Genomic DNA, 25,666 nt, shown 5'->3' with positions numbered 1-25,666 from the left:
ACTACATGACCTGGTAGTCCATGAACATTTTAATTCATCGGGGTCTGGAGATGCAGCAACACGCCTACAACCTAGTCGAAAAGGGCAACCACACATGTGATTGATCATACAAGTCATTAGAAAATGAAAAGAAATAAGGAAATTAGCTTCCTAAAATGAATGGAAAAAAATATGGTATGTTTTGGAACTGGAGTCGGAATGAAAAAGTATTTAAAAAAAAAAAAAAAATTTAGACTGGAGGTCAGCAGGTTCACAACTACTGAAGCTCCTCACTGGGAGCCCCAGCAGGTCCAGATAAAACACAGAGACACGTCTTCACGGCCCATAACAGCCCCGAGGACACGGTCTCTCCTCTGTCTCTTTTATTATCCCCTGTCCGTCTGTCTCTCTCTTTCACTTTCCCTGCCTTTTGTTATCCACCTCTCCACACATTTCTCTCTCCTGACTCCTGATGAGGTCCAAGCATATCACAGCCGTGTTATTACAACTTCGACTTTTGCAGCGTTACACCCCAAAGCCCCAGAAGTCTGGCTGGCAGAGTATGACGGGAGACCCAAAAAAATGAAGTTAAAGACAGAGACGGATAGAGAGAGAAAAACTGAAGGAGGAGAGGAATGTAGAAGACAAAGGCAGACGGAGAAAGAGATGGAGACAGTTTAGGATAATTTAGAGCCCTCCTCCCCGTCTCCTCTGAGGCGGATGAGGAATGAGGTGATGCTGAACGCCAGTCTCACAGCCTGATCTCCTCACCAGGGAGAGGTGAGAGACAAAGAGACATTTCACACTTTCAATCAACTGTGAAGAAAATAAGTTGCAACGTTTAACGTTGGAATAATTTCCAACTAGACAAATACTAACTATATAAATAAAGCCCCATGGTATTAATAAAACACAATTTGAGAAGAAAGCCTGCACATTACTGTGTTGTCTTTAGCCTTTAAAACGGACTCAACTAAATGTCTTGCAAAAGCTCAACAGACTGGACCAAAAGAATTTGAAACTTGTTTATTTATTAAGACTCCCGTTAGCGTTGCCAGTAAAACAGTTACACCTACTGGGTCAAAAAACGTTTCCTAACCTTAATGAGAATATACATTTGAATGCTGCAGTACTTTCGTGCCATTGCAATACATGTAATACATTGTGCACACCTATGATCATATCGGCATTAGTTGAACATTTCTTGCTCAGGCTGTATGAGTATGACTCTGCATTGATTTGTGTAAGCACAGTGTGTACATACACTACTTTATGCCTATACCGCATAATATTATGTGTGCATATGCACATAATTTGTGATCTTGCCAACTTACATGCCAATTTAACACGTCACCCCAAAATTGCAGCCGCTCCTATTTGGTTAAAAGTGCTCCACTGATTTACTGCAGCATTGCACTCATGGAACACTGTCAGACTCATCATTTTTGAGACAAACAAAGATACTGTCTTTCGATTACTCACAATCTTATTCCTTTTCAAAAACCTGGCGCCACCAATACCCACAATGCAACTTTACTGTCAGCATTTTAGTCGGAGAGTCGGGTGTGTTGTGCTAATGTAGCCTTCAGCAGAGATGAGCGGGCTACAGAGGTCTCAATTCTTTCTAACTCCACATCCCCAATTTTCTTTTCATTATCAAACTTTGGACCTAACTGATGCTGACTCAAGTGACATCACTTCACAGACTTCACACAGCTCCCTCTTGATACACTAAAGGCTTTATACAATGGTTTTTCACACCAAGCACCCCACCTGGAAACACACGATGTGTACAATCAGTAAAGTTTTCTTTTAAGGGTTTGCTGAATTATACTGCTTATGGTATGGTGGATTTTAGTTACAGTACTTGTGAAAAATATTTCCTAATTGAGTTGACACTGTCATGTTTCTACAACTATGGTACTTATGTGTAAGTGCATGAACTGAGACATGGTAAGAGTCTGTCACTTATTTTCTGAGAATGTTCTGAATGGGAGACACCCAGATTTTCCACTGGGCGCGTCTGTGCTGCGCCATACCACACCGGGAGCGGCTCAGAAGCGGAGCGTCTTGCTGCCCGACATCGCAAATTTTTTCGGCCCAGGACGATTATCGGGGCCGTTTCTTGGCAGTTTGCAGAGTATCTGTATCTGCCTTTTATTTGCCTGATAACCGATAAAGTTAATTAATTAAAAAGTGCACTACTTTGGCTCGGCTACAGCTCTGTGTCTGTCCCTCTGCTTCGGTTTCAATCACCACTGAGTCTGACTTAAAGGTGCTGTAGGTAGGACTGTGAAGATCCAGGACTTACCCAAAAATTTGAACATCGACAACTTCTCAGTCCCTCTCCCCTTTCTGCTAAAGCCCAAAACGGTCTCCTAAGCCCCTCCCCCCACAAGGGAGAATGAATGTGTGTGCATGAGCAGTGATTGACACGCAGTTAGACACCCCCCCCCCCACCCCCGGCCCTGATTGGTGCATCTGAACAGGGAGCTGTGGATTTTTGCAAATCCCACTACAGGCTGTAGGTGGTGCCAGAGGAGCTGGATTTTTTTTAAATGACCTGCTTCATGTAGTTCTACTGAACATAGGGTCAGTTTCAGCAAATATGACAGAAAGTTAGTTTTATAAGAGTTACCTACTGCACCTTTAATGTCCTGTCCCAACAACACTGACATCTGACTATCTTCTACTGTGTAGTATGCTGAAAGTTTCTCATTTATTAAATAATTCCTTAAAGCATTTAAACAAAGTTTTGTGTTGGAGTTTTTTTTTTTACCTAAAGATTTTCATTTTCACTGTAAATGCATATCGGCTCCAAATCGGTTATCAGTTTTATTAACTACTGATAGTCGGTATCGGCCTTGAAAAACCAGTATGGGTCGATCCCTAGCTTGTACACCAGCTAATGACCATGTGCATGCCTGTCTGTGCCCACACATGAATTACAAGTGTTTGTACTGTGACTGTATGGTAGGCACAAAGCCACACATAAAGAACTCCACTTTAAAAGGCCTATTTTAAATGACGCTTTTAAAAAGCATCAAACACTCTATCAAGCAGGAACAATTTATACTGCTATTACAGCTTCCTTTAGAAAGAGAACACTGCTGCGGACTGGCTGAGAGAGGAGCTGTTACGTCACTGCGTTGTGATGGGCCCTGCTTTGTGTACAGGAAATGTGTTCCCCGTCGGAAAAGAATGTCTTACAGCAAGGTGAAGTGGTGAAAATATTCTAAGTATAGCGTACACTTAAACTAATATAGATTTTTTTAGGTGTCTGAAATAGCTTAGCTGCAGCAGTACATTGCTTGGCTTCTGTGCCGGTTCTCCTGCCTCTTCCTAAAAACTGGGGACATGTCAAATGCCATCTACACTGTAAACCTAAATACTAAGCAGTACTCAAAAATCTATTCCTTGTGTGTGTATATACAGTATATATACACACACATACATGTATGTATATATGTATATATATATTGGTTTGTTCTGTCAAAATAGGACATAATGATGTTAAAACTATAGCTTTAAGTTACTACGAAATTATCACTTTAAGTAGTGGTTACTTAATCCGTAAAAAAACATCATATTAATCAAAAAAATAAGAGTTTATTAAACCTAAAAGATAGTAAACGCTACTGGCACTCGTAGTTTAAGTACAACTTCTTGTTAACTTCTTGTTACAAATGTTAAGGTAACAGTACTGATTCTAGGGCTGTGCAATTAATCAAAATTTAAACGTGATTATGATTTTGGCTCCCAATGATCACAAAAACAGAATAATCGAGAAAAACAATTATTTAGCTCATTACGTTTTGCAAGTAAACTCCTATTTTTTCTTGTGTTAGGAAAAGAATTAAGGCAAATTTTCACAGTTGTATGCATTTTTTAACTGTTGATTTAACTTTTTCCACAGTTTTTTAAGTTCAATAATTGCAACATCTTTCCAGAAGTCAACGAGTAATCGTGTTAAATTATCGTGATTTCAATATTGACCGAAATAATCGTGATTATATTTCTTTCCATAATCGAGCAGCCCTAACTTATTCCAAACAATTAATTTGACCATTTGGGTTTACAGTGCTATAGGTAATTGACTATGGATATAACTACCTACTACTATCTCTGTAAGGTTTCCATTAATATTGAAAACCTGGGTAACTGCACCAAACCAAGGACATTTGGTTACAAAAAGCACAAGGGTCTAAATTTTCAGACATAAATAAATGATGAAGTGTGTCAAAAGTATTCTTTACGAGCACTGAAGTGGCAAGCTCACCAGACAGAAACAAAAACCCTTCGTCAACCGTCTCTCACCCACCTCCCTCCCTCCCTCCCTCCCTCCCTCCCTCCCTCCCTCCACTTTTCCTTCCATGCCCTTGTAAATGCTGTTTTAATTGAAATCTGTCAGACGCTTGCTGTGTGTCTCTCTCACTGGTCTGCTCAAACCACACTGCTATAGGTGCTAAGCCATGAATTTCAATAAGAGCCTTTCTTCAACCGGCTGCATTGAAGTCCTTCAAATAAGGACTGTGGCTTTTTAATAACCCGCACCAATCTCTTCTTCAAACACACATCTCTTTCCCTCATTCGGTTTCTCTCTTTCTGTATCTCACTCTAACTTTATCACAGTACAAGGAATGTGGATTTGAACATGAATATATGATTATAGCTTTCATTTTAACGTATTATTACTGTAAGAAACACTAGAATACTGTCCGCTTTTTATGTCTTGCATTGTGAGATTTGGAGGGAACCCAGGCAATAGGCCCTGTTCTTCCAGAGCAAACACAACTAAAGCTTGGTAGTAGATGGTTGTGAAACCTGGAAGAAAAATACTGTGTTTACCCTCCGCTTCAGTGAATCCAAAAAGAAAATGAACACGCCCAGAGCAATAACAGAGAGTCGCAAAATCCCCTTTGTGACCGGAAATGGGGTCTTAATTTACAGGACCACAAACAACCACTACCAAACTGCCCTGACAGTCATTGCTTTTATTTGCAGCAACTTTAAAGAACAAGACGTAACCAGTTGAACTGGATTTAACCTTTTTTCCAAGGATGTCTTGCAATAAATTAAGTTAGTTTAAAAGAGAGAACTGCAATAATTAATTATAAAATGACGTTATTTTTTAATTGTCTGATATTCTGTTTACATTAGTAGAGCAATAATCTGTCTTAAAAGTAGCCTACATTACATTTGAGGTGAAAAAGAATAATTTGAGCCTCTGTTTTTCCAGCATTACAACCGAGTTGTTATGTGGAAGATCATCTTTTTAGAGCTAACCTGAAGTTATTACTGTGTGCATTGGCAGGAAAGAAATATCCACAGAGAAATATTGTTGGCTTGATTCATGGACATTTAGTTGTAACGTGGCTATCTTCTGCACTCAATCCACCACTTTAACAGCACTGCAAATTGCTGTCCCATTATTGGGGCTTTAAGGCATCGACCTAAATAACCCAGAAATAAGTACTATCGAATCTTTTCCTATCACAATACCAGCATTTGATATTTTTTGTACCTTGATCTGAAAAAAATATATAATAGTAATAAATTACTATTTGTATGGTTTTGCCAATCACCGCAAGTGTTCTTCGATTTAATGTGATGTGTGGTTGGCCCACTACCACAGCAGCTATGTGTAGGAGTAATGGTGGAATTTTAAGCAACTGAATGCTTCCATTCACATGATGGGTTTTGCATGAAGGAGAAAAAATAACCGGTATCAAATGAAGTACTCTACTGGTATCGGTATCACTTAAAAGGAGAATTCCGGTCGATTTCAACACATAGTTGTTTGTAAATTTGGAGTGCTGAGAGTAGCGAGAAAAACGAAAACAATCGGTGCTGCCTACACCGTGTTATCGTCCTGCTAGCGTTAGCACCCAGGAGGCTGAAACAGGGCAAGTTTTAAACGTGCTTTTAGCCTCTTAACATGTTCGAAATGTCATTACAAGTGCCTACCCGTGTGAAGTGATTCCTTCCGAGTGAACACAGTGACTCTGACTGCAGTAGGTGTGAAGGAAATGCATAAAAGTTGTGCTAATTCAGCTCTGTTTAGTTCCGGTGTTGAGACGGCAAGACTAGTGCTTAGGGAGCGTCTACAAAGTACAACACCGAAAAGAGATACAAAAATATTTATTTACTAACTTAATGATTAATGTCTCCAAACTTACCTCAATTATAACTTGTCTCCTGCTAGTTGTACTACAGCACTTACTTTTAAAAAATGAGCATATGCCTATTTTTGAAAAATATTTTTGTATCTCTTTTCGGTGTTGTAGTTTGTTGACAGTCCCGAAGCACTCGTCTTACTGCCGTCTCAACACCGGAACTAAACAGAGCTGAATTAGCATAACATTTGGGCATTTCTTTCACACCTACTGCAGTCAGATAGAGTGTTCACTCGGAAGGAATCACTTCACACGGGTAGGCACTTAATGACATTAATGACATTTCGAACATGTTAAGAGGCTAAAAGCACGTTTAAAACTTGCCCTGTTTCAGCCTCCTGGGTGCTAACGCTAGCAGGAGGATAGCACGGTCCCACTGTACAAAAATGAAGCCAAAATATCTTGGACATGGGCGCTTCTGCCACCTTAGATGTCATTTGGAGCCAGAATCTGTGCAGTAGTGGTCTCACATAGCCAGACCTATCTCCACAGTGCTGTGGAGTAAGGTCTGGCTTCACCACACATACACTCTAGGATAGGCGATGAAAACAATCACAATCATCTTGGGCGGCTCTAAGCGCCAGACGCAGCGACGGTGGCTCTGCACAATAGTCTCGGGAAAGAACTTGTTTTGCCAGAATTCATGCGCCACTGAGCAACTTTCATATGAATGAATGCCAACGTATAGGTGCACACAGACACAAAAGCAACAATTCCCAGGATCCCACATTCCGGTATTACCTGGTATTCAACCCTAATCTTCAGTGGTGATCATGTGATGCCCTAGTGGCTGCAAATACAATCCTACCAGTTAAGCAATTACACATTTCAATGATCCCACCGTTCTGTCCATCCTCAGATCATATCAAACTGCCTTTTCTCTCCATAATATGTCCTGCCCCCACCCAAAGGCTGCCTGGAAGGTAGCAAATATGTCTAAAACTGATGGTGCTCTTTGGAAAATGCAACCTTGTATATTTATAATACTATTTATAGTATATTTAATTTGTAGTTAATGAGCTACAACCTGCAAACCCGAGGTATGGTTCTTTAAAAACACACGCAGCGTGGGTACAGTCCTTGTGTCCTCTGAGCAACAGCTATAACATCAAAGCAGCTACGTTTACATGGAGGCAGGAGAGCAGGCGAACCAGAGTTCAGTGGGTTATGTTAACAGAGTCCAGCTGCTAACGTTAAAGACAGGAAAAAACTTTTGGTCAACTGTTTGATTCACACAGCCCTGGTTAACTAAAATAGTGACTACATTAATGACTACAAAGCATGTGTGTGTGTGTGTGTGTGTGTGTGTGTGTGTGTGTGAGTCAGACTGGTTCCGGCTGAGGCAGATGTTAGTTTCCTGTAAAAGGCTGGGAAATGAGACAGATGAGTTTACTTTATACGTAGATATGTGTGTGTGTGTGTGTATGTGTGTATGTGTTTGTGTGTTTGTGTGTGTGTGTGTGTGTGTGTGTGTGTGTGTGTGTGTGTGTGTGTGTGTGTGTGTGTGTTTCCACTCCCTGTGTTTCCTGTGTTTGCTACTGAGCAGCAGCTACACACCAGGTCAGCTCCGCGCCCTCGTATTAAACATTTCCACTGACCACAGACAAACACTGGCGTAAAAATATATCAACGGCAGCTTTAGGGGAGGGAGTAGAACAGAGGATCCCACCTTCCGCTCACAGGTAAATAACTCTTATTTACCTCAAAGAGAGACGGAGAGAGCGAGAGAGATTACAAAGTTATTATAGCTTGTTTTTAAAGTTAAAATCACATGCTTGGAATAATATTTAAAGAAAGTATTTTTAAAATGAAGGAAGAGCGGGTGCTTGGGAAGGAAAGCATTAGTCACCTTTCAGCACTCCCGCCATGCTGTGATGACCCAGTGTGTATGTGTGTGTGTGTGTGTGTGTGTGTGTGTGTGTGTGTGTGGGGGTGGGGGGTGGGGGCGGGATATAACGGACTGTCACTGTTTGGAGGAGAGTTCACGCCAAGGCCTCGGCCACACAAAAGCAGTCAGCGCAGAGGTAAAGACCTTCAGCAGATGCTTGGCATGGTTTAACACACTCACACACAACAACAACAACTAAAAATGTAGAAGACCCCCACAGGGATGCTAAACTCACAGCGTCCAAAGACACACACAGACAGCAGGATTTCACCTCCGCACAAGAGAGGGGGAAAGTTAATACAAAACACAAACAGAGGCCCTCTACTCGGGACAGGACAAACATTAAAGGATTATACCAGCTCTATTCAGGGGCGTAGCTCATTTACTGCATGCATTATATTTCCCTGATAGTCTTTAAGTAGATCCACTTTATTGATACCATATAGGACAATTGAATACTTTGCAACGTGTTTCGCATCTACTCAGATTTTTGATGACAACTTTGCATGTTCAACTGGCCAGTGGCTAGTCACCACTTTGGTCCAGAGCGAGACATTTGTTAGATTTCATGGTCCTCAGCATAGAATATTCATGGAAGACAGAAGATGATTCTTAATGGTTTTGGTGAAACCGTGACCTTGTCTAATGTTACCCTCAAGTGAAAAAAAAAACGCTAACACTCAACTTTAACCCCCTATTTAGCATATATAAGCAGTCTATAAACATGCAGGATTTATATTTAATTTTAGAAATGTTCAGTGTACGTTAACAAGTCAAGTGTTATTGTTTTCAAGCCTTTTTGCAAGCAAAGAGATAAACCCTTTTTTTTTTTTTTTTATTAAATCTTATTGGATGTTGCAATTTCTATTCAGCTGTCTCAAAAGCCAGCCAGCGGCCCGAATGTAAGGAAAGGACACCTTACCACCCAAACTCTAAATACATGACTGAAACCTTCTCTCATTTCTGTGGAATGAATAGACTAGACAAATGAAGCTAAAGCATAAGTTCAGCCAGGAAGACTATACTTTTGCAATCTTAGGCCGTCTTTATTTCTCACGCATCTGCATTCAATCCTCATTATTCCTTGCTGTCCTGTCCGGGGATGTCAATTATCTTATCAGCTGCTCTCATCAGCTGGCACCATCTCTCTAATAGCTCAGCGACAAACCTACCCTGCGAGCCAGTCTTCCTACTGCTGCCTCTGTTTAAAGGCCCTTGAACACCCACACAGGTGTTTTCAGCTTATTAGACCCTTTGCCCAGGTTGAAGGTGGGCCGGAGCTTAGATGGGAATTCATTACGTCACAAATTTCATCTACCAATAAGAATGATAAAGGTGTCATGTGTCCTGCCCTGACAGGTGCAACGGAGCTAACCGGAGGCTCACAGGAAGATGTCAGTCAATCAGTTTATACACACCCACAGAGTCCTGGGAAGAGGTCTAATCAGCCAGATTGTGATTGTAACGCGCGCCCCTTTCCCATCACCGCCAGTGGCCGGCCTCTGGGCTCAGGGCAGACGCCCCTCACTTACAAATCTCCCAAAGACTTTCTACTAAGACTTAAGTGTCACGTATCTGTTACCGTATAACAAACATTCACATGTCTCTCCTGATTGGACTAAATCAAGCAGTCAAACGCTGCGCTTACCGTATAATCATATTTTTGGGGGTCAAAACTATTACCTGTAGGGCCTTTACATTCAGACATTACAATAATATACTAAAATACAAATTCGAACTGATGGCTTCCATTTAATGACGTGCTTCTACACCCATTAGGGTTTCTTAAATAACAACTGGGGAGCATTTACCGCATTTGACAGACACACAGAGCTCTACGTGTTACGCTGTATGACAGGTGAAGTGTTTCTGGCTTTTGATGGCGTTTGTAATTGATGATGATGATAAGAGCCAGGTAGACAGAGCTCCCTGTACTTAAGAGTTCCCACATGCCCCTGGGCCGCCATTTAAAAGCTCCCCGTACCTCCAATTTCCTGCTTCGGTTTGTTTAAAGTGAGAATTCCTCCTTCTAGAAGAGTATGTACATGTCGGCGAGTGTGTGAATTTTTGTGCATGAATACACGTCTACGCATCTGTGTCTATAGGTGTGTGTGTGTGTGTGTGTGTGTGTGTGTGTGTGTGTGTGTGTGTGTGTGTGTGTGTGTGTGTGTGTGTGTGTGTGTGTGTGTGTGTGTGTGTGTGTGTGTAGTAGCAGCCTCAGCCTGCTTCCTCTCCTCACACAACTCCAAATAAACGGATGCAGCTTCCATTGGTCCACTCCACTATGTTTTTCTCTGTATTTATTTTTCTCTCTTTCTCCCCCAACATTAACAGCTCCCCCCATCCCATGCTCCCATAATCCATTGCTCTCTTTGCACTTCCTCTCTCTCAACACATAGCACACTGTATATATATAGATATGTGAGCCATGTCATTATTTCAAATAATGGCAACATTTGACTTCATGTCCACCTATTTAGCATTCAATATATGAAGATGTGATGAATGGTTTATAACACACTACAATGTAGACTAGAACTCCTGCTGTGGGCACCCATAAAGGCAGACTGCTGTAGACAGATTATGAATAACAACATCGTAAAACACAGTTGTAATCATGTAAAATATGTCTTGACATGATTCTTGACAAATATTGTATATTAATAAAAGCTGTAACCCCTGCCATTATATACAGCTTTCCAGGAGCTGGCAACAGCCCATATTAATCTCTGCCGACGTGTCCCGTAGATCACGCCGGGCCACAGTATCTCCACCTGGCCCGGCGCTGTGCTCAGGGTCAGACACACTGGACTGATGCCAAAAGATTTTTTTAAACTGTGGGGAAACGCATTTATACCAGGGCATCTGAAAGTGTTCAAAAACAAAAGAAAGGGACATTTTCCATAGTGTTAATAGTTTTTTTCTCAGTTGTTTTCTGATCAAAATGGTGGATTTTTCTTGCCACAGTCCACTTCTAAGAATCGCCTAGTCATCGTGTTCCACAGTTCACAGACACTCCTGTGACCAAACATTCTCTTGGAGCGCCAGGCATGGCGTCCACACGAGATGGTGTTTAAAATTCCCAACGTACTGCCAACTCCAACTTTGCCAGGAACTTTGGTGTTGAGCTCAGAGAAGAATTTACAAGCGTATTGTTTTCACTCTGTTTTGGTGGGCACTACATCGTCCAAAAGGAACGATTAATATATCAGACATAGAGACAGACCCGGTCAACTCGCAGGCATCAAGTTGACATCTAATACTGCCAATAATCAACCTCTGCACTGCTGCTGCAAATCACACACACACACACACACAGGAGGTTTCTTTAAATGGGGCATACGTTAACTGAGACCTACGCTACAATTATTGATGGAACAAACTCAGCACCGTCGTTTTTCAAGGGGCAGCAACACTTTCATTGACAAGCCAGTTCCTCTATTTTAGAGATCCTCAAATTTGCCAAACTGGAAATGAGCTTCTCCGCTCTACGTGCGTGTCATCATTGGGCCTGTGAGCCATACCTGACTCATGTGGTCATAGCTCTCCCACATCATGACAGATCAGGAACATTCGCTGTTTCCCCAACTCGAGAGATTGGGAGTCTTGGTTCTCGCCTGGATGTGCTTCAGACAGAGCCGGTGAAGCACAGCAGAGTGGAAACACACCATAATGGAACAAACAATTGTTGCTAGGCTTTATTATCCTCCAGACGAGTGTCAGGGAGAAAGAAATGAGCCGCGAGCTGACACTCACCACATGCAAAGCAACAATCTAACACAACCACACACACTGCCTTGCACATACACACACGAAAAATGGTTGTGTGTGTGATAATTTGTATCTACCGGACTATAACTTGAGTGGCTGGTCGTAGCCCAGAAGTCCCTTACTGTGTGAGTTATGATCTGTGAGGATCAATGAGACGTATCTATTTTCCTGCTAACGACTTCAGCAGACTGGCGGTCACTTGCCACGACACACACGATGACATACAAGCAAATTAAAAGCTTTTTTTTTGTATTTTAGCTCTACACAGGTTGTTGGGAGAAGAACGTGATGAGGTCAACCCACATTGGTAAAATATGTGATGGCCAGTGTGACCCACAGAAGAAGGCCAGCGGTACGTGTACATTGCTGTACTGTATGATTGGGGTTGTGAGTAGGGCTGGGTACCAAACGTCGATACTTTTATGGTATCGAAAAAAATTACTTTTCTTAGAATTCTTTATCTTTCGGTGCCAAATTTCGGTTCCAAAAGCATCTGAGCGCGTAAGTGCAAGCTTATCTGTCCTCTCTGCATATTGACACAGAGCGGAGCTCTGACCGACACACACACACAGAGAGGTGTGGACGGAGTAAACTGTCTGTAGTTTTGTTGAAGTCAAAGAGAGTCTCGGTTGGTTTCAAGTGTAGTTACAGTTTTTTAAAACTTCACGCAGACAGCGTTTGCTGCGATATGATATTAATGGCGAGCCGAAAGCGGTCATAGTGCTGTTGATGTTACACTTCCTCTTACTAGACAAGCAGGCACAACGGTGGTTTCTCTGCCCTGATGACTGACTGACAGGCTGAGCTTGCAAGGCACCTTTATTAATGTTACTCTGAGTGAGCAGTTTTACCAGATTTTTTAAATTTTGATAACCGTTTTGATTCACAATTAAGGTGGAAAATAAAAGCTTTGTGTTTAATGTATTTTTGTTGATGTTGAAATGGATTTTAAAACATATGGTATCGAAAAAATCGTTAGGAACCGGCATCAAAACTGAGGTATCGAAATTGGCACCGGATAGAAAGGTTTTGAACGATACCCAGCCCTAGTTGTGAGCTCAGTGAAGGAAAGGTGAGACAGCTCCTCTGCCCTCTATTAGCTGCTCACAGCGCTGCGGGGGAAGGTCTGGCTAGTCCACACAACACAACAACAACAACACACGCTATTAGGACACTGGCAGCCGAAACAGCTAATCGGTGCCGTGAGTTAAATGTTTGCTCTGTCAGAATTTGGTCGACAAAGGGGGTTTGTACATCTCATTCAGAACATCAAATATCTTTCCACAAAGGCAAAAAAAAAAAAAAAAAAACTCAAGCGAGCGAAAAATCATTTTTGTGCAAACGATGAAGTTTCGTTGAATTTTGTTCCGTTTCCATTCAGCTTTTCTAATGGGATACTTCAAAATAAATGGAATGGAAACATGACTTCTGATACTTTGAGCAACATGGTCATCGATTTCCACAGGATGTGTTTCAGAAACTCTTCCAAGGTTTTGTGCGAATACGTGAGATTCACCTAAAATAGATGATCTGAAGTGCGGTACTCAAATCCTTCCAGTGAAAGGACAATGTAAAAAAACATTACATGTGAAAGTCCTGCGTTTGAAATTCTACAAAGAAGTACAGAAGTAGTATCAGCAGTATTATCAGCAATGTGTACTTATAGAATCAAAAGTAAAAGTACTGTGTGTGATATATTAATGCTGTGTGTGATATATTATTATATATTACACCGAAAAATGCTACATTTGTTTAGTTTTTTTTATTATTTCTGCTCCCTGCTGAGCACTAAGTTGTACTGTTATAGCTGCAGAGCTAGTTTTAACTAGATACAGGGACGGAGTTTGGTCCAGAAGTTCCCAGGTCGAGTTTTTTTTTGGTGAAATAATAGTTCAGCCTTATCAGAACACAACGTGTGAAATGTGTGAGCTTAATATTGTACAGTACGTCTGTGACTCTCTGGTCAGATTGAACCACTGTCTTTAAAGTGACTATATGTAACTTTTAAATGTTCCTGAAACCATGTAATGTTCCATCTGATGACCATAAATGACCTGTAACAGCAAAGGAGACTAACAGTGAAAAGAATGCTAGTTTTATATAGTTTTTATTAATGCCTTTGCCCGTGTCCGAATTTCCCCCCCAATCACATTTTGATGGGTCATAGATTTTGGCATAACACCGGAAAAGCCTGTGTTAGTGAGTATCCAGCCAGGTAAAGGATAGCAGGAGATTTCTTTATATAGGCCTAATTGTATTTTCATGTTATTGTAGAAGTTATCTGTTGTAGTTATGGCTGATACTGGGGCAGGGCCATCACAGAATAGAAGGAAATTAAACCAAGAACTACTAAAAACTAAAAGGGAAAGACAACGGGCGAAATCCGAGTTGCACTCGGTCTGGCTTTAACAAATTATGGGATTGTAAATGATTCAAATGCAACCCCGAATTGGCCCTCAGGTATGTAATACCTAATTTCATTCATAAAATAACTTTACAATGCACGATGTGGTTGTACGTCATTAAATTACGTCCGCCTTCCATTTAGCGCGGACACTTTATTCCCTTTCAGTCCGTGTTTGTGTTGGCCTACCATTTTCTGTTCCCTTGTCCCCCTGTACTTGTGTAAAGCGTCCGTGGGTTTCAAGAAATGTGCTATATGAATCTAAGTTATTATTACGTTGGTTGCTACAACAATCTGCTTTGGCTCGTGACCCAGTGACAGTGATCCCTGGTTTATCTCACGATGCAGCCAAAGTAGGCTAAGTTACCGTATGTAACACTTGAAATGCAACGATGCATCTGTAACGTATTCTCTTATTGTAAATGAATGATTTTCTGTCTGAGCAAAACATTCATCGCAACTACATGACCTCCCGGTAACACTAACTCAGTACTATACAGTGGGCAATACAGCACCGTAAAGAAAAGACCTTTACGACAGCAGGTGGGGTAAAAAACACTAGCGCTTTTGTCCACAGCGGCCGCTGGAATCAACACAAACTGAAAGTTACATATAGCCACTTTAAACAGCTGTGTGGGAGTGTGAGAGGTCCTAATCCGGTTTAGGGTGGAACCTTTGGAAGATGAAATAAAGAGAGTGAATAGAAAGAGACAAAGAGAAGAAGAAGAAGAAGAAGAAGAAGAAGAAGAAGAAGAAGAAGAAGAAGAAGAAGAAGAAGAAGAGAGAAGCAGGCCACGGTAGGAGAGATGGAAAAAAAACATTTGCAAGGAGATTCCTGTGGGACCCCGGGATGCTGCTGCTATTCCTGTGCAGGAGGAGGAGAGGAGACAAGTGTCTGATTGAGGATCTCTGGATGGGGCGGGGGGGACGAGGGGGGACGAGGGGACGGTGTGCTGGTGGTTAAAGGCTCGGAACAGCCTGCCAGAGCAGGGCAACAAGAATACACCGCTGCTTGTTTACCGTGAACATCCCTCTGACAGGAGCCGGAATTACACGTGTTGACACAGTAACTGCTTATCCTAAAAATTATAGAGATTTTTGACATTTAATTGGATACATATATGGTGTAATAAAATCTATTTAGCCTTTGTTTTAAGAATAAGGAATTCAAAAGATTTTTTTTACCTTTAAAAATGGAAACAATGGAATTTGGTGATTCAATTTGCATTTTTTAATTTGTGCTCTAATTCTGTGGCACAACTTTGCTAATCCACCATACAACGGGAGAACGCTTCAATGGCTGTCACTTGAATTCTACCCTGAAACCTTCAGAAATTGTATTGAAGGTGAGGAGATGAGAGAGAGAGGGGGGGGGGGGATGTAGTCACATGCTGGTTTATAGGGTTTCCAGTGAGCAAACACACTTCTATTTCTGCATCTCTTTCACCTCTTTCTCTGAATGTCTCCACAGAGAATCCTCTAACATCCTGACACTGGCTCCTAACACGTCTTCATACTGACCACACCAACACTGTGAGCAGTCGGGGGGGAAAAAAGGGAGAGGATAAAGGAGAGGTGGCAGCCTCCTCCTGTATTTGATCTCTCTCTCTCTCTCTCTCTCTCTCCCCATCCCTCACCACATTCCTCCAGTGTCTCCTTTTTTGTGCCTTTGCAAAGATGACGGATGTCTGTCCTCTCATCTGTCTTTGAACTTCACTGCCACACTGTCCCCATTCACAGCTGCATGCATGTGAGCATTGTGCTTGGAGAATGTGTGTGTGTGTGTGCGTGTGTGTGTGAGTGTTATAGGGAAGGAGAAGGCAGCCCCTCCTCACCTCGGGATCACCGCTCCTTCAGCACCCTTTCGCCTCTGCCGATTGAGCCCATAAATTAAATGTGACAGGCGTAATGGGTCGGGGGTGCCAGGGTAGTGGGGGGTCAAGCGATTTTAAGAAATCTAATGCCACTGTGGGTGTGGAGGGGCACTGACTAAGCCAGAGGCATGATGTCAGTGCCCTCGAATCCTTTTTTCTTAAAAACCCCCCTTTTTTAAAAGCCTCCTTCCAAGACTAATGTCATCAAAGCATTTTACAGGCCCCCGCATAGTATTTTGCTCAAACTGGCCGATATGTTTTCCCCTGTAGACTGAGGAAAAATGTGAATGTAGTGTGTGGGATGTGAACCATAGGTGACTTTTTTAGGACACAATCTAACTTTGAGGAAAGGGTGGGAGCCTGGGACAACGCTGATAGACCAGTAGACTGTGGTGCTATAGGAAGAGTCAGGGCATCAACACAGCCATTGGGATTCATCCATCCATGGATATCTGTATCTAATATCACGGTCATCCATCCAACAGTTTCTGAGATATTTCAGTCTGGACATTGCCATCCCTCGAGCCATGCCCCAGCATGGCTAAAAAACGGTTTCAAGCGAAAGGTTTTCATTGGCCATATGCAAAGAGTTTCTCAGTCACGGAAGCATACCCAACCCCATGCATGGTACTGTAAATGTAGTCTCCCCTTTGACTACAATTTGTTTTGCTCAGATATTTATCACAATCAGAGACTGTACAGTTTTTGTGATACCCAAAAGTAGGGTTGGGTATCGTTTGGGATTTTTTCGATTCCGGTGCTAAATCGATACTTTTAAAACGGTGCCGGTGCCTAAACGGTGCCTGAACCGGTACTTTTCAATAAAGTTTAAAAAAAAAAGAAGAAGAAAAAAAATAAGGGTAGTAAACAACAGTCAGTGACTTTTTTATTGCTAAGGCCATGGTCAAAATTAAAGATTTAATAATAATGTAATAACTATAACAATAACAATAACTTATTTCACCAGTAAATTGCTGTTGAACCCCAGATGAGAAAAGGGTATTTTACAATTACTGTGAATGCACCACGAGGCTTCCTGTTTTAAGTGAATGCACCGTCTGTGTTGTTTAATTCCGACAACGGCAGCTGCGAGTGAACGCACCGTCTGTGTTGTTTAATTCCGACAACGGCAGCTGCAAGTGAACGCACCGTCTGTGTTGTTTAATTCCGACAACGGCAGCTGCAAGTGAACGCACCGTCTGTGTTGTTTAATTCCGACAACGGCAGCTGCAAGTGAAAGCACCGTCTGTGTTGTTTCATTCCGACCATAGAAACATACTGTATATCTATGAATTCCGACAACGACAGCTGCTGCGCTGCAGTGCAGACTGTTACATCCTGCTGTTGAAGTCCTCCACAGTGAAATAGTCACACTTTACACTGTTTGTAGTGTAAAGTCAAGCACCGAAATGAGGCACCGAAACTTTCGTTCTTATTCGGTCTCGTTACTACCGTTTACGTCGGCACCGGTTCCCTATTGGAACCGAGTTTCGGTACCCAACCCTACCCGAAAGTAAAACCAAAATGATCCTTTGTTTCCACTCAAAAGGCGCCCGAGGTTATCTGGAATGCAAGAAACACCCCTCTGGAACCCTACGGATCACTGAATGGGCCTAGCAGTCACAGGCCCAGGGGCCCAAGGGGTCATGGAGCGCCTGGTCCAAAGCCTCGGTTTGAAGTGACTGTAAACATTTCTTGTCGGAGAAATAGGAGACACAAAACAACTACAAATGGTGCAGCTTCAGTAAATGGTTCAGTCTGCGTGTCTTGCTAATATGTAGGTGGGGTGGGGGGGCCTTTTACATGTCTGTTCCCCAGGGCCCATTGACTCATAATCCATGTCTGAAAAATCAAGTCTTTCAATGCCGTAAGATTAAATGACTGCATTGAATACACATCTTCCTCTAAGTTTGCACCTAATAGAGCATAGCAGCACTCATCTGTCCACTTCTTTACAATGACTTTGCATGAATTCACTTATACCTATAATGAATAAATGCTTTGTCACATTTGCAAGCAGATTCTACCAATCGGATCCAGTTACCCCAAAACCTAAAACATTTCAGACAATGTAATCCCTGTGTTTAGTTGAAGATTGAGCAAGGAGCATCGAGTAGCTTTACACAAATAAAGCTCTACATGTTGCCTTTGCTTTTCAGACAGTGGAAGAAAACAGCTCTCCCAGTGCTCTCTGTCTCTGTCCCAGGCTTACCATCGGAGCGGTGGATGCAGGTATGCTGGTTGTCGCTGAGGAAGAAGCTGTCTGTGCACTGGCACTCGTAGCTCCCCATGGTGTTGACACACACTTGCTGGCATCCGCCGTTGTTGTCCACACACTCGTCCACATCTGTTAGGATGGAGAGACAGAGAGAGAGAGAGAGAGAGAGAGCGATAATGTCAACCATGGTGGAATAGCAGCCAATTGTGTCACCGAAAGTTTATGTGCCGGGAAATGTCGAATGAAAGGGATGACACCAGAGTCAGGAATGTGACACATACACACACACACGCGCACACACACACACACACCTAACCGGCGTCTGAACCTGGCACCATAGGTGGCAGAATCAAACTCCTGGGAGAACGTGAGCATCTACAGTGTGTGTGTGTGTGTGTGTGTGTGTGTGTGTGTGTGTGTGTGTGTGTGTGTGTGTGTGTGTGTGTGTGTGTGTGTGAGTGTGATATGGGCACATACTGGTGCATGAGTGTGTTTATGGGGCCCACTGTGCCACTGAAAGGCCATTAAATTTCCAATGGGGCATTTCGATGGGGCTGAAGTGAACTGCAAACATGTAACACCCTTGACTGACTTTAACAGGGATTCAACAGGGCTGCCCGTAGGTGAGTGGGAGAGAGAGAGAGAGTGTGTGTGTGTGTGTGTGTGTGTGTGTGTGTGTGTGTGTGTGTGTGTGTGTGTGTGTGTGTGTGTGTGTGTGTGTGTGTGTGTGTGTGTGTGTGTGTGTGTGTGTGTACAGTGGCGGTATGACTTTTCATTGTGTTTAGTCTGAGGTTCTGAGGTTGACCTAGCAGACAGTACAGACAGGTTACACAAACATAGACATGATGTGGACATACTGTAGAACGAAGAAAGAAAAGACATACAGAAAGACAAAAAGACACATAGCTGCCCTTAAAGAAAAAGTATGTGCCACTTGGCTTTTATCATGCTGGACACAATGTCCAACCTTGTTCTACCTGAGCCTATACACGCTTTTATTAACGGATACCATCAAGGTTAAGGCTTTGGGAACTACTGCTCACTTGACTCAGTGAAAAAGTGCCTTGTTGGGATGAAATGAACAAATTCCCTTACATTTAACCAATAAATATATGATTTGTAATTGCCTGCAGAAACACACATACTGTAGAAGGGTTTTCTGATGGGACGACACTACCAGCAGGATGATAAACTGTTACAGATTGCTGGTTAAAAAAAATAAGAAATCTGTTTTATTATGTGACAGCGCTATTGTTAACCCTCCTGTTGTCCTCGGGTCAAATCTGACCCATTTTCAAAAAGTTTCCATATCAGAAATGTGGGGTTTCTTTCAACCAAATTTTAAAACAAAATAACATGGAGGGTTCCATACAACGCTCTTCACAAGTTAAATAAATTATCAGTTCACTACTTTCATGCAATTTGGGTGTTTTATTCAATTATATAGCATTTGTAAAAAAAAAAAAATTGTAAAAGAATGTTGAAAAAAAAAAGAAATCAACAAAAACATTGGGAAAAGTGACAAAAAAACTTTATTTTTTTTTATTTTAAATTTGGACCAAGAAAAACAAAAGGTTGCATGGTCGACGGGAAGACAACACAGGGATTAAGGTTTGGGAAAGGTCCTGGTTTAGGTTCAAACATTGTGGTTTGGCTCAAAACTATGGGGAAAAGACACCAATGTTGATTGTTGGCTGGAAACGGGAAACGAACAGCGGTCTCCCGTGTTAGAGTCCTCCATTTTGTTGACTCATCCACCCAGCCCCCGGCCTCCTCCCCGTCGCTCTATAACAACGCAAACTGGCTTCTTCCCTTGCTCCCGCTGTTATTAGACCACTATAGAGGACTTTGTCACTTGAACGTAAAACAGGTTTTGGGGCACTTAATAAAATGACTCGGCTTCTTCTGTTGTTTTTCTTGAGAGGACATGGTCTCTATTAAATCTAGTTATTGCCAAAGAAAATACAAAAAAATATATTTCACCAGTTCTATTACAATGTGACAGTAAAGTGTTTAACAAGAAAAGTGTTGGGATCTCATTTTAAATCAATTGTAAGATGCTGTACTGACCAGAAAAAGGTGTGTGTGTGTGTGTGTGTGTGTGTGTGTGTGTGTGTGTGTGTGTGTGTGTGTGTGTGTGTGTGTGTGTGTGTGTGTGTGTGTGTGTGTGTGTGTATAACTCTTAATGTGACACTCCCTTCGCACCCCAGGTTTTCCTGTCTATCTGCCTGGGTCCTCTCAGCTCCTGACACTTACTCTAGGCTTTTTCATGTGCAGCTTTACCGGCAAACTCGTTCTCTACTTGTAGAAGGTGACGGTAGGCTTGTTAAACGTCTGCATGGCGGACGGCGCCTTTGAGACTGAACATTGTGTGGAGAGAGAGGGAATGTTTTACTGTCACGTTAACCCTGGTGGGAGAGAAGAGGAGAAGGTGGGCAGGAGAGGAGGAAAAAAAGACTAGGCTTTAGCCCTTTAATCTCCCCTCAGTGTGCAATGTTAAGACACAGAGCCTTCCATCAGTTCCATCTTCTCCTGCCTGCCTCGCACTGCTTTGAGAACCAGTAATACAGATGTAGGGCCGAATGATTCAGAACCATCAGGAATCAGATATTGCGATTCATTTTTTAGCTCAAGTTCAATATTCACTGTGTAACAGAAACATAACATGGGACACCATCCAAACGGCTCTATCTTTTTATGCAAGGATGAGAACATGGATATGAACAGCCAGCAATAAGTGTTTTTCTTTTAACAAGCATGGAACACTGAAGAGTCAAACAGAACATTTATCACAAAAGCTAAAGTTATTATAATTAAAAACAATTCCAATAAAAAAATATGACTACTTTCCAAAAATCCCAAAAAAATGTAAACTGAAATGTTTGATAGGTTTTTTTTTTTTAACACCATTTACATAATTCCCTTTTTTTTTTTTTTTTTTTTTTTTTAAAAAAAAAAAATAAAAAAAACACACAAAATTTATTTTTTTTTTTTTCTTTTTGTTATAATTAAACATGATTCCAGCATTTATCTTACGAAAAAATATAATAATAAAAAGAGGAATAAATAATGTTAAACCAAATGTTACACCAAACATTCGATTAATCACGGTCTTCACGATTAGCTAATGGCATTCTTTCATTCTCTCTTTTTATTCTTTCATCACGATTTCGATTTGAAAACGATTAATCGTTCAGCCCTATACAGATGTACTTAAAATATACTTGTTTTGTCCAGATGTTCATCCTATACTCATCTTTTCTCCACTTTCTCCTTCTTCTTATATCTGTTTACTGAAGTGGCCTCTACATGGATTTAAGGAGGAAGGAGATCAGCTCCAAGGGAACCTTCAAAATCCAGAGAAAACAGACGCCAGCACGGACACTCACCCGGTTACAGAGCCTAGGCTGCGAATTTAGGGGAGGGGGAGGCCAAAAACAGAAGATAGAGAGTAGTGCAGAATGCATAGATGAACAGATGCTGCTGTATATAGCTGTTAGAGCCTCTGCCAAACACTTACCAACCGCTGACTCTACTCTGTAGCCTTTTATTTGCCGAGGTCTGCCTCTGTGCCACCCGCCACCACCAACGACAATTACACAACTCTAACACTTGGTTCTTGCTTTGAATGGGCTGTGATGTCCGGCACGCGGTGGGGGGGTGGGGGGGGGGGGGTGTCGCCGTGTGAATGTTTAGCTATATGAATCCACTAGCATGAAGCAACAGAAACTCTTTGGGCAGTCAGGCGTTCAGTTTACTTTAATGCAGCCCATCCTTGATGGAGGCGCACCAACAGGGTCAGGTCCAAAATTCCAGTTTTCCCAAGACCATTTTTGTGATTTGATTTGATTGTATTATCGTCAGGGTGATTTACACTCATGCCCCACCTAACTAACCCATATCCAAGATTCCAACCTTATTATCTTATTATTCCAAATGAATACACTTAATACACAATACTTTTCCACTTTGCAGACATCCTGATAACTGCAGAGCGGCCCACAAAGCCATTCAAAGTGCCCCGTCATCCCAGCTGTATGGACATCATTTTCACTGAATGAACCGAGGATTGGGGCATGAATGAGGCAGAGCGCGTTTGCAGGTTGCAAATGACGTTGGCCATTTTTTCCCCCCCCGCTCCCGGTTGAATTCTTTTCAACTCGAGGTGTTCAGGGCGCTCCTCAAAACGTGAGGTGCTCAGCAACGCAAAAGCAGCGAGCAAAACGCTTCGCTCTCATTGAAAACAATTACAAAAAGCCGCCCAGGCTGCTATAACGTCCTCTGTGTGATCGGGGCATGAGAGTGCAATCATGCCTAAAGCGGAGTTCATTCTGTCCTGGACTTAAACACCCAGAAACCTTTAGTTCCTGTGTAAATGTACTGCTGTATTAGTGGTTCTGTCCTTGGTGGTGGTGTGAGAGGGGGGGAGGGGAGGGGAGGGGGGGGTGAGAGGGTGAGAGAGAGAGAGAGAGAGAGAGAGAGAGAGAGAGAGAGAGAGAGAGAGAGAGAGAAAGAGAGAGAGAGAGAGAAGAGTAGACCTCTCCAAGTCCAATTGGTCTCTGCCAGCATTTCTGCATAAACACAATCCACATTTTGCAAGTTTCGACCGGAGCCCCTCTGTTTTGTTTGATTGTGCTTGTGTAAACTTGCATAACATTTTGTTTAGACACAACGAGGATGTGCTTGACACATCAGAAGGGAGGGGTTACGGAGGCGATGTGAGGCTGACGGGGGAGGCGAAGAGAAGGGAGAGAGAGATGCGGGAGAAGAGTGAGGGTCGGGAGGCTCGGCGGGAAACAGAAGGAGTTGTAGGGGACGATGCAAACAAAGTGAAGAAAGTCATTTCAGAATGATGTTCATTCAGGGAAGCAGTAACAGCCCAGATGTGCTTACAATGAAAGCACAAAGGGTTGAGAATTGGTTCCTTAACTCACACTCTTTCGTGTTGCACAAGTTTTACAAATTTAACAACACTATGGTTTATTATAGAGACATGTTTTAATCCTTTACATAAAGAATAGGTTCATATTTGAATAAAATATTCACGTATGTACACTGAAAAATATTGTTATGTTATTTCTGTCCTTATTGGCTGTCAAGTGATCCGTACACGTGATTCTAATGTAAGAGATGGGGACAGTCCACAGTCCTGGTGTGTGCAAAAATGCATCTTTAAGTTTAGCTGAAGTTAGTCTATAACCACGACGTTCCACTTCTGGGATTGCTCGGGTGCCGCCGAAAATTCCCCCAGATGCACCTCTTTTCGGCCGGATGTCCGTTACCTTCCTCTTCCTGTGTGTTGGCGTTCTAACCTCCGGCTGATTTGTGAGGACTATGGTTAACTGCTCCTCAGATCTCTGCAGGGTAAATCCAGACAGCTAGCTAGACTATCTGTCCAATCTGAGTTTTCTCTCGCACGACTAAAACTACTAATGAACGTACACAAGTTCCTTCCCGAGGCTACTTTGCAGCGGCACCGTGGCTCTGTGCGACGCTTAGCCCCGCCCAAGACGATTGTGATTAGTTTAAAGAAATGTCAATAAACCAGAGCGCGCTTTTCTCCCACCCCGGAACGCTGTGTGGACTAGCCAGACCCTCCTCCGCGGCGCTGTGGGGGAAAGGTCTGGCAATGCGAGACTAAGCTGAAGTCAATTTGAGGTATTTCAAGAGGGTATCTTCCAAAGTTATAGGCTTTCTAGTGTTTCCCTGTTGAGCTGCAGTGCAGGGACAGTAACATAAAGAGGGAATTGTGTCGCTAAAAGGACTTCTAACTTTGGAAGATAGCCACTTCATTTGTCTATCTCAGAATGCTAATGCATCAAATTAGATTTAGATTAACGTTTGAATACATTTATGTACAGGAGGACTGTGGATCACTTACATTAGGAGGGTCAATAGGTAAGGGTCATTATGAAAAGGAGGACTAGCTAAAACCTGTTTAGTGTTCAAACTTGACAGTTTATATTTGTTAGGAAACTATCCTTTAATAACTCTTTGGTCTCTTGATTTTAAAATCAAGTGGCTTTCATTAATGTGGATTGGATAGCACCAAGTGAGCTTTGCAAAGTTTGCCTGAGTTTATCTGCCCCCGTCCTCCCACCTCCTGTCTGTTACATGTTGGACCTCTCTGTGACACACTGCGCTCGCTGATGCCCCGCTGCGCAGCCACCTCTCAGATCTCACCGTGGAATGAAAAGGACACGTTGGAAGGAAAATAAACTCTCGCAGGCGCACCAGACATTCACAGAGGGCACCGAACGATCCGACACATTGAGCCCAGCTGTGTCCAGGCCAAAACCAAATAAATAAAGTCAAAATGAAAAGGAAGAAAGGAACCAAACAGCACCGCTCTTTAATCAGGGTACAATCAATTAGTGCCCTACCATGTTGACACAGTGCATCTGGGACACGATGAAGTGACTTCCTGCCTGCCCACTCACGCAATTTTTTTTTTTTAACACTCTTCTAAAGTGTAGATTGACATCCAAAGCTCATTCAGAACGCCACAGGGTTCTGGGGGGTTTCTCAGTATCATGCTTTAGGTCTATTAAAAGCCACACAGTCTTTATTGTTTTTCACAGGCAGGCCCAGAGCGTGCGAGAAAAATAAGACATAAATTGAGTGTGAACTTTGATGGAGAAACAAACAAGTTGGACAGAAATGTTGTTTTCAAATGCAGCGGTTGCTCTTTAACGCTGCAGTTTAATCCAAGTACATTTAGCAGCATCAGTCTGAAGGGGTTACATCAAAGTTAATTTCCTCTCCAGCTGCACTGGGCTTTAATGTGTCGCTCTGCGGCTGCACCCAAAAGCTTACAACAAATGTCTTCTAAGGACATGACTTGACATTACATATGATTAATGAGTCACAGTGCAGACCGTTAGCAGGTCCTACGTTTCCAAAAGTCATGGAAGACATGTGATTTTAATTTACAGCATCTTTGTAAATCTTTGAACTCATCTCAGCTGATTCAAGGCACAGCGCTGCCGTGCGGTGTTATGACAGCTCGTCATACGAGAGACAAGACACTTTCTGTCTCTGGTTGGACACAGGCTGCCAGTATTAAAAAGGTCCCATGGCAGGAAAATTTCACTTTATGAGGTTTTTTAACATTAATATGAGTTCCCCCAGCCTGCCTATGGTCCCCCAGTGGCTAATGTGGAAATGGTGATAGGTGTAAACCGAGCCCTGGGTATCCTGCTCTGCCTTTGAGGAAATGAAAGCTCAGATGGGCCGATCTGCAATCTTCTCCTTATGAGGTCATAAGGAGCAAGGTTACCTCCTCTTTCTCTGCTTTGCCCGCCCAGAGAATTTGGCCCACCCATGAGAGAGAGACATCATGGCTTTCAAACGAGC

General features: G+C 42.4%; 1 protein-coding gene across 3 annotated transcripts in view; it reads right to left on the bottom strand.

Annotated features, from left to right (window-relative positions):
- Nucleotides 1-25,666, bottom strand: part of scube1 (signal peptide, CUB domain, EGF-like 1) — a 122,219-nt gene that overhangs the window by 59,265 nt on the left and 37,288 nt on the right. For all 3 annotated transcript variants that reach the window (XM_039792167.1, XM_039792168.1, XM_039792169.1), the window contains one exon: nucleotides 18,305-18,439. In XM_039792167.1, the coding sequence (XP_039648101.1) occupies nucleotides 18,305-18,439 (135 nt within the window). The remainder of the gene's footprint in view (nucleotides 1-18,304; nucleotides 18,440-25,666) is intronic.

Source organism: Perca fluviatilis, chromosome 23 (assembly GCF_010015445.1).
Source record: "Perca fluviatilis chromosome 23, GENO_Pfluv_1.0, whole genome shotgun sequence".
Lineage (NCBI taxonomy): Eukaryota > Metazoa > Chordata > Actinopteri > Perciformes > Percidae > Perca > Perca fluviatilis.
The sequence above is the reverse complement of the archived record's forward strand: the minus strand, read 5'-3'. Positions and strand labels throughout refer to the sequence as shown.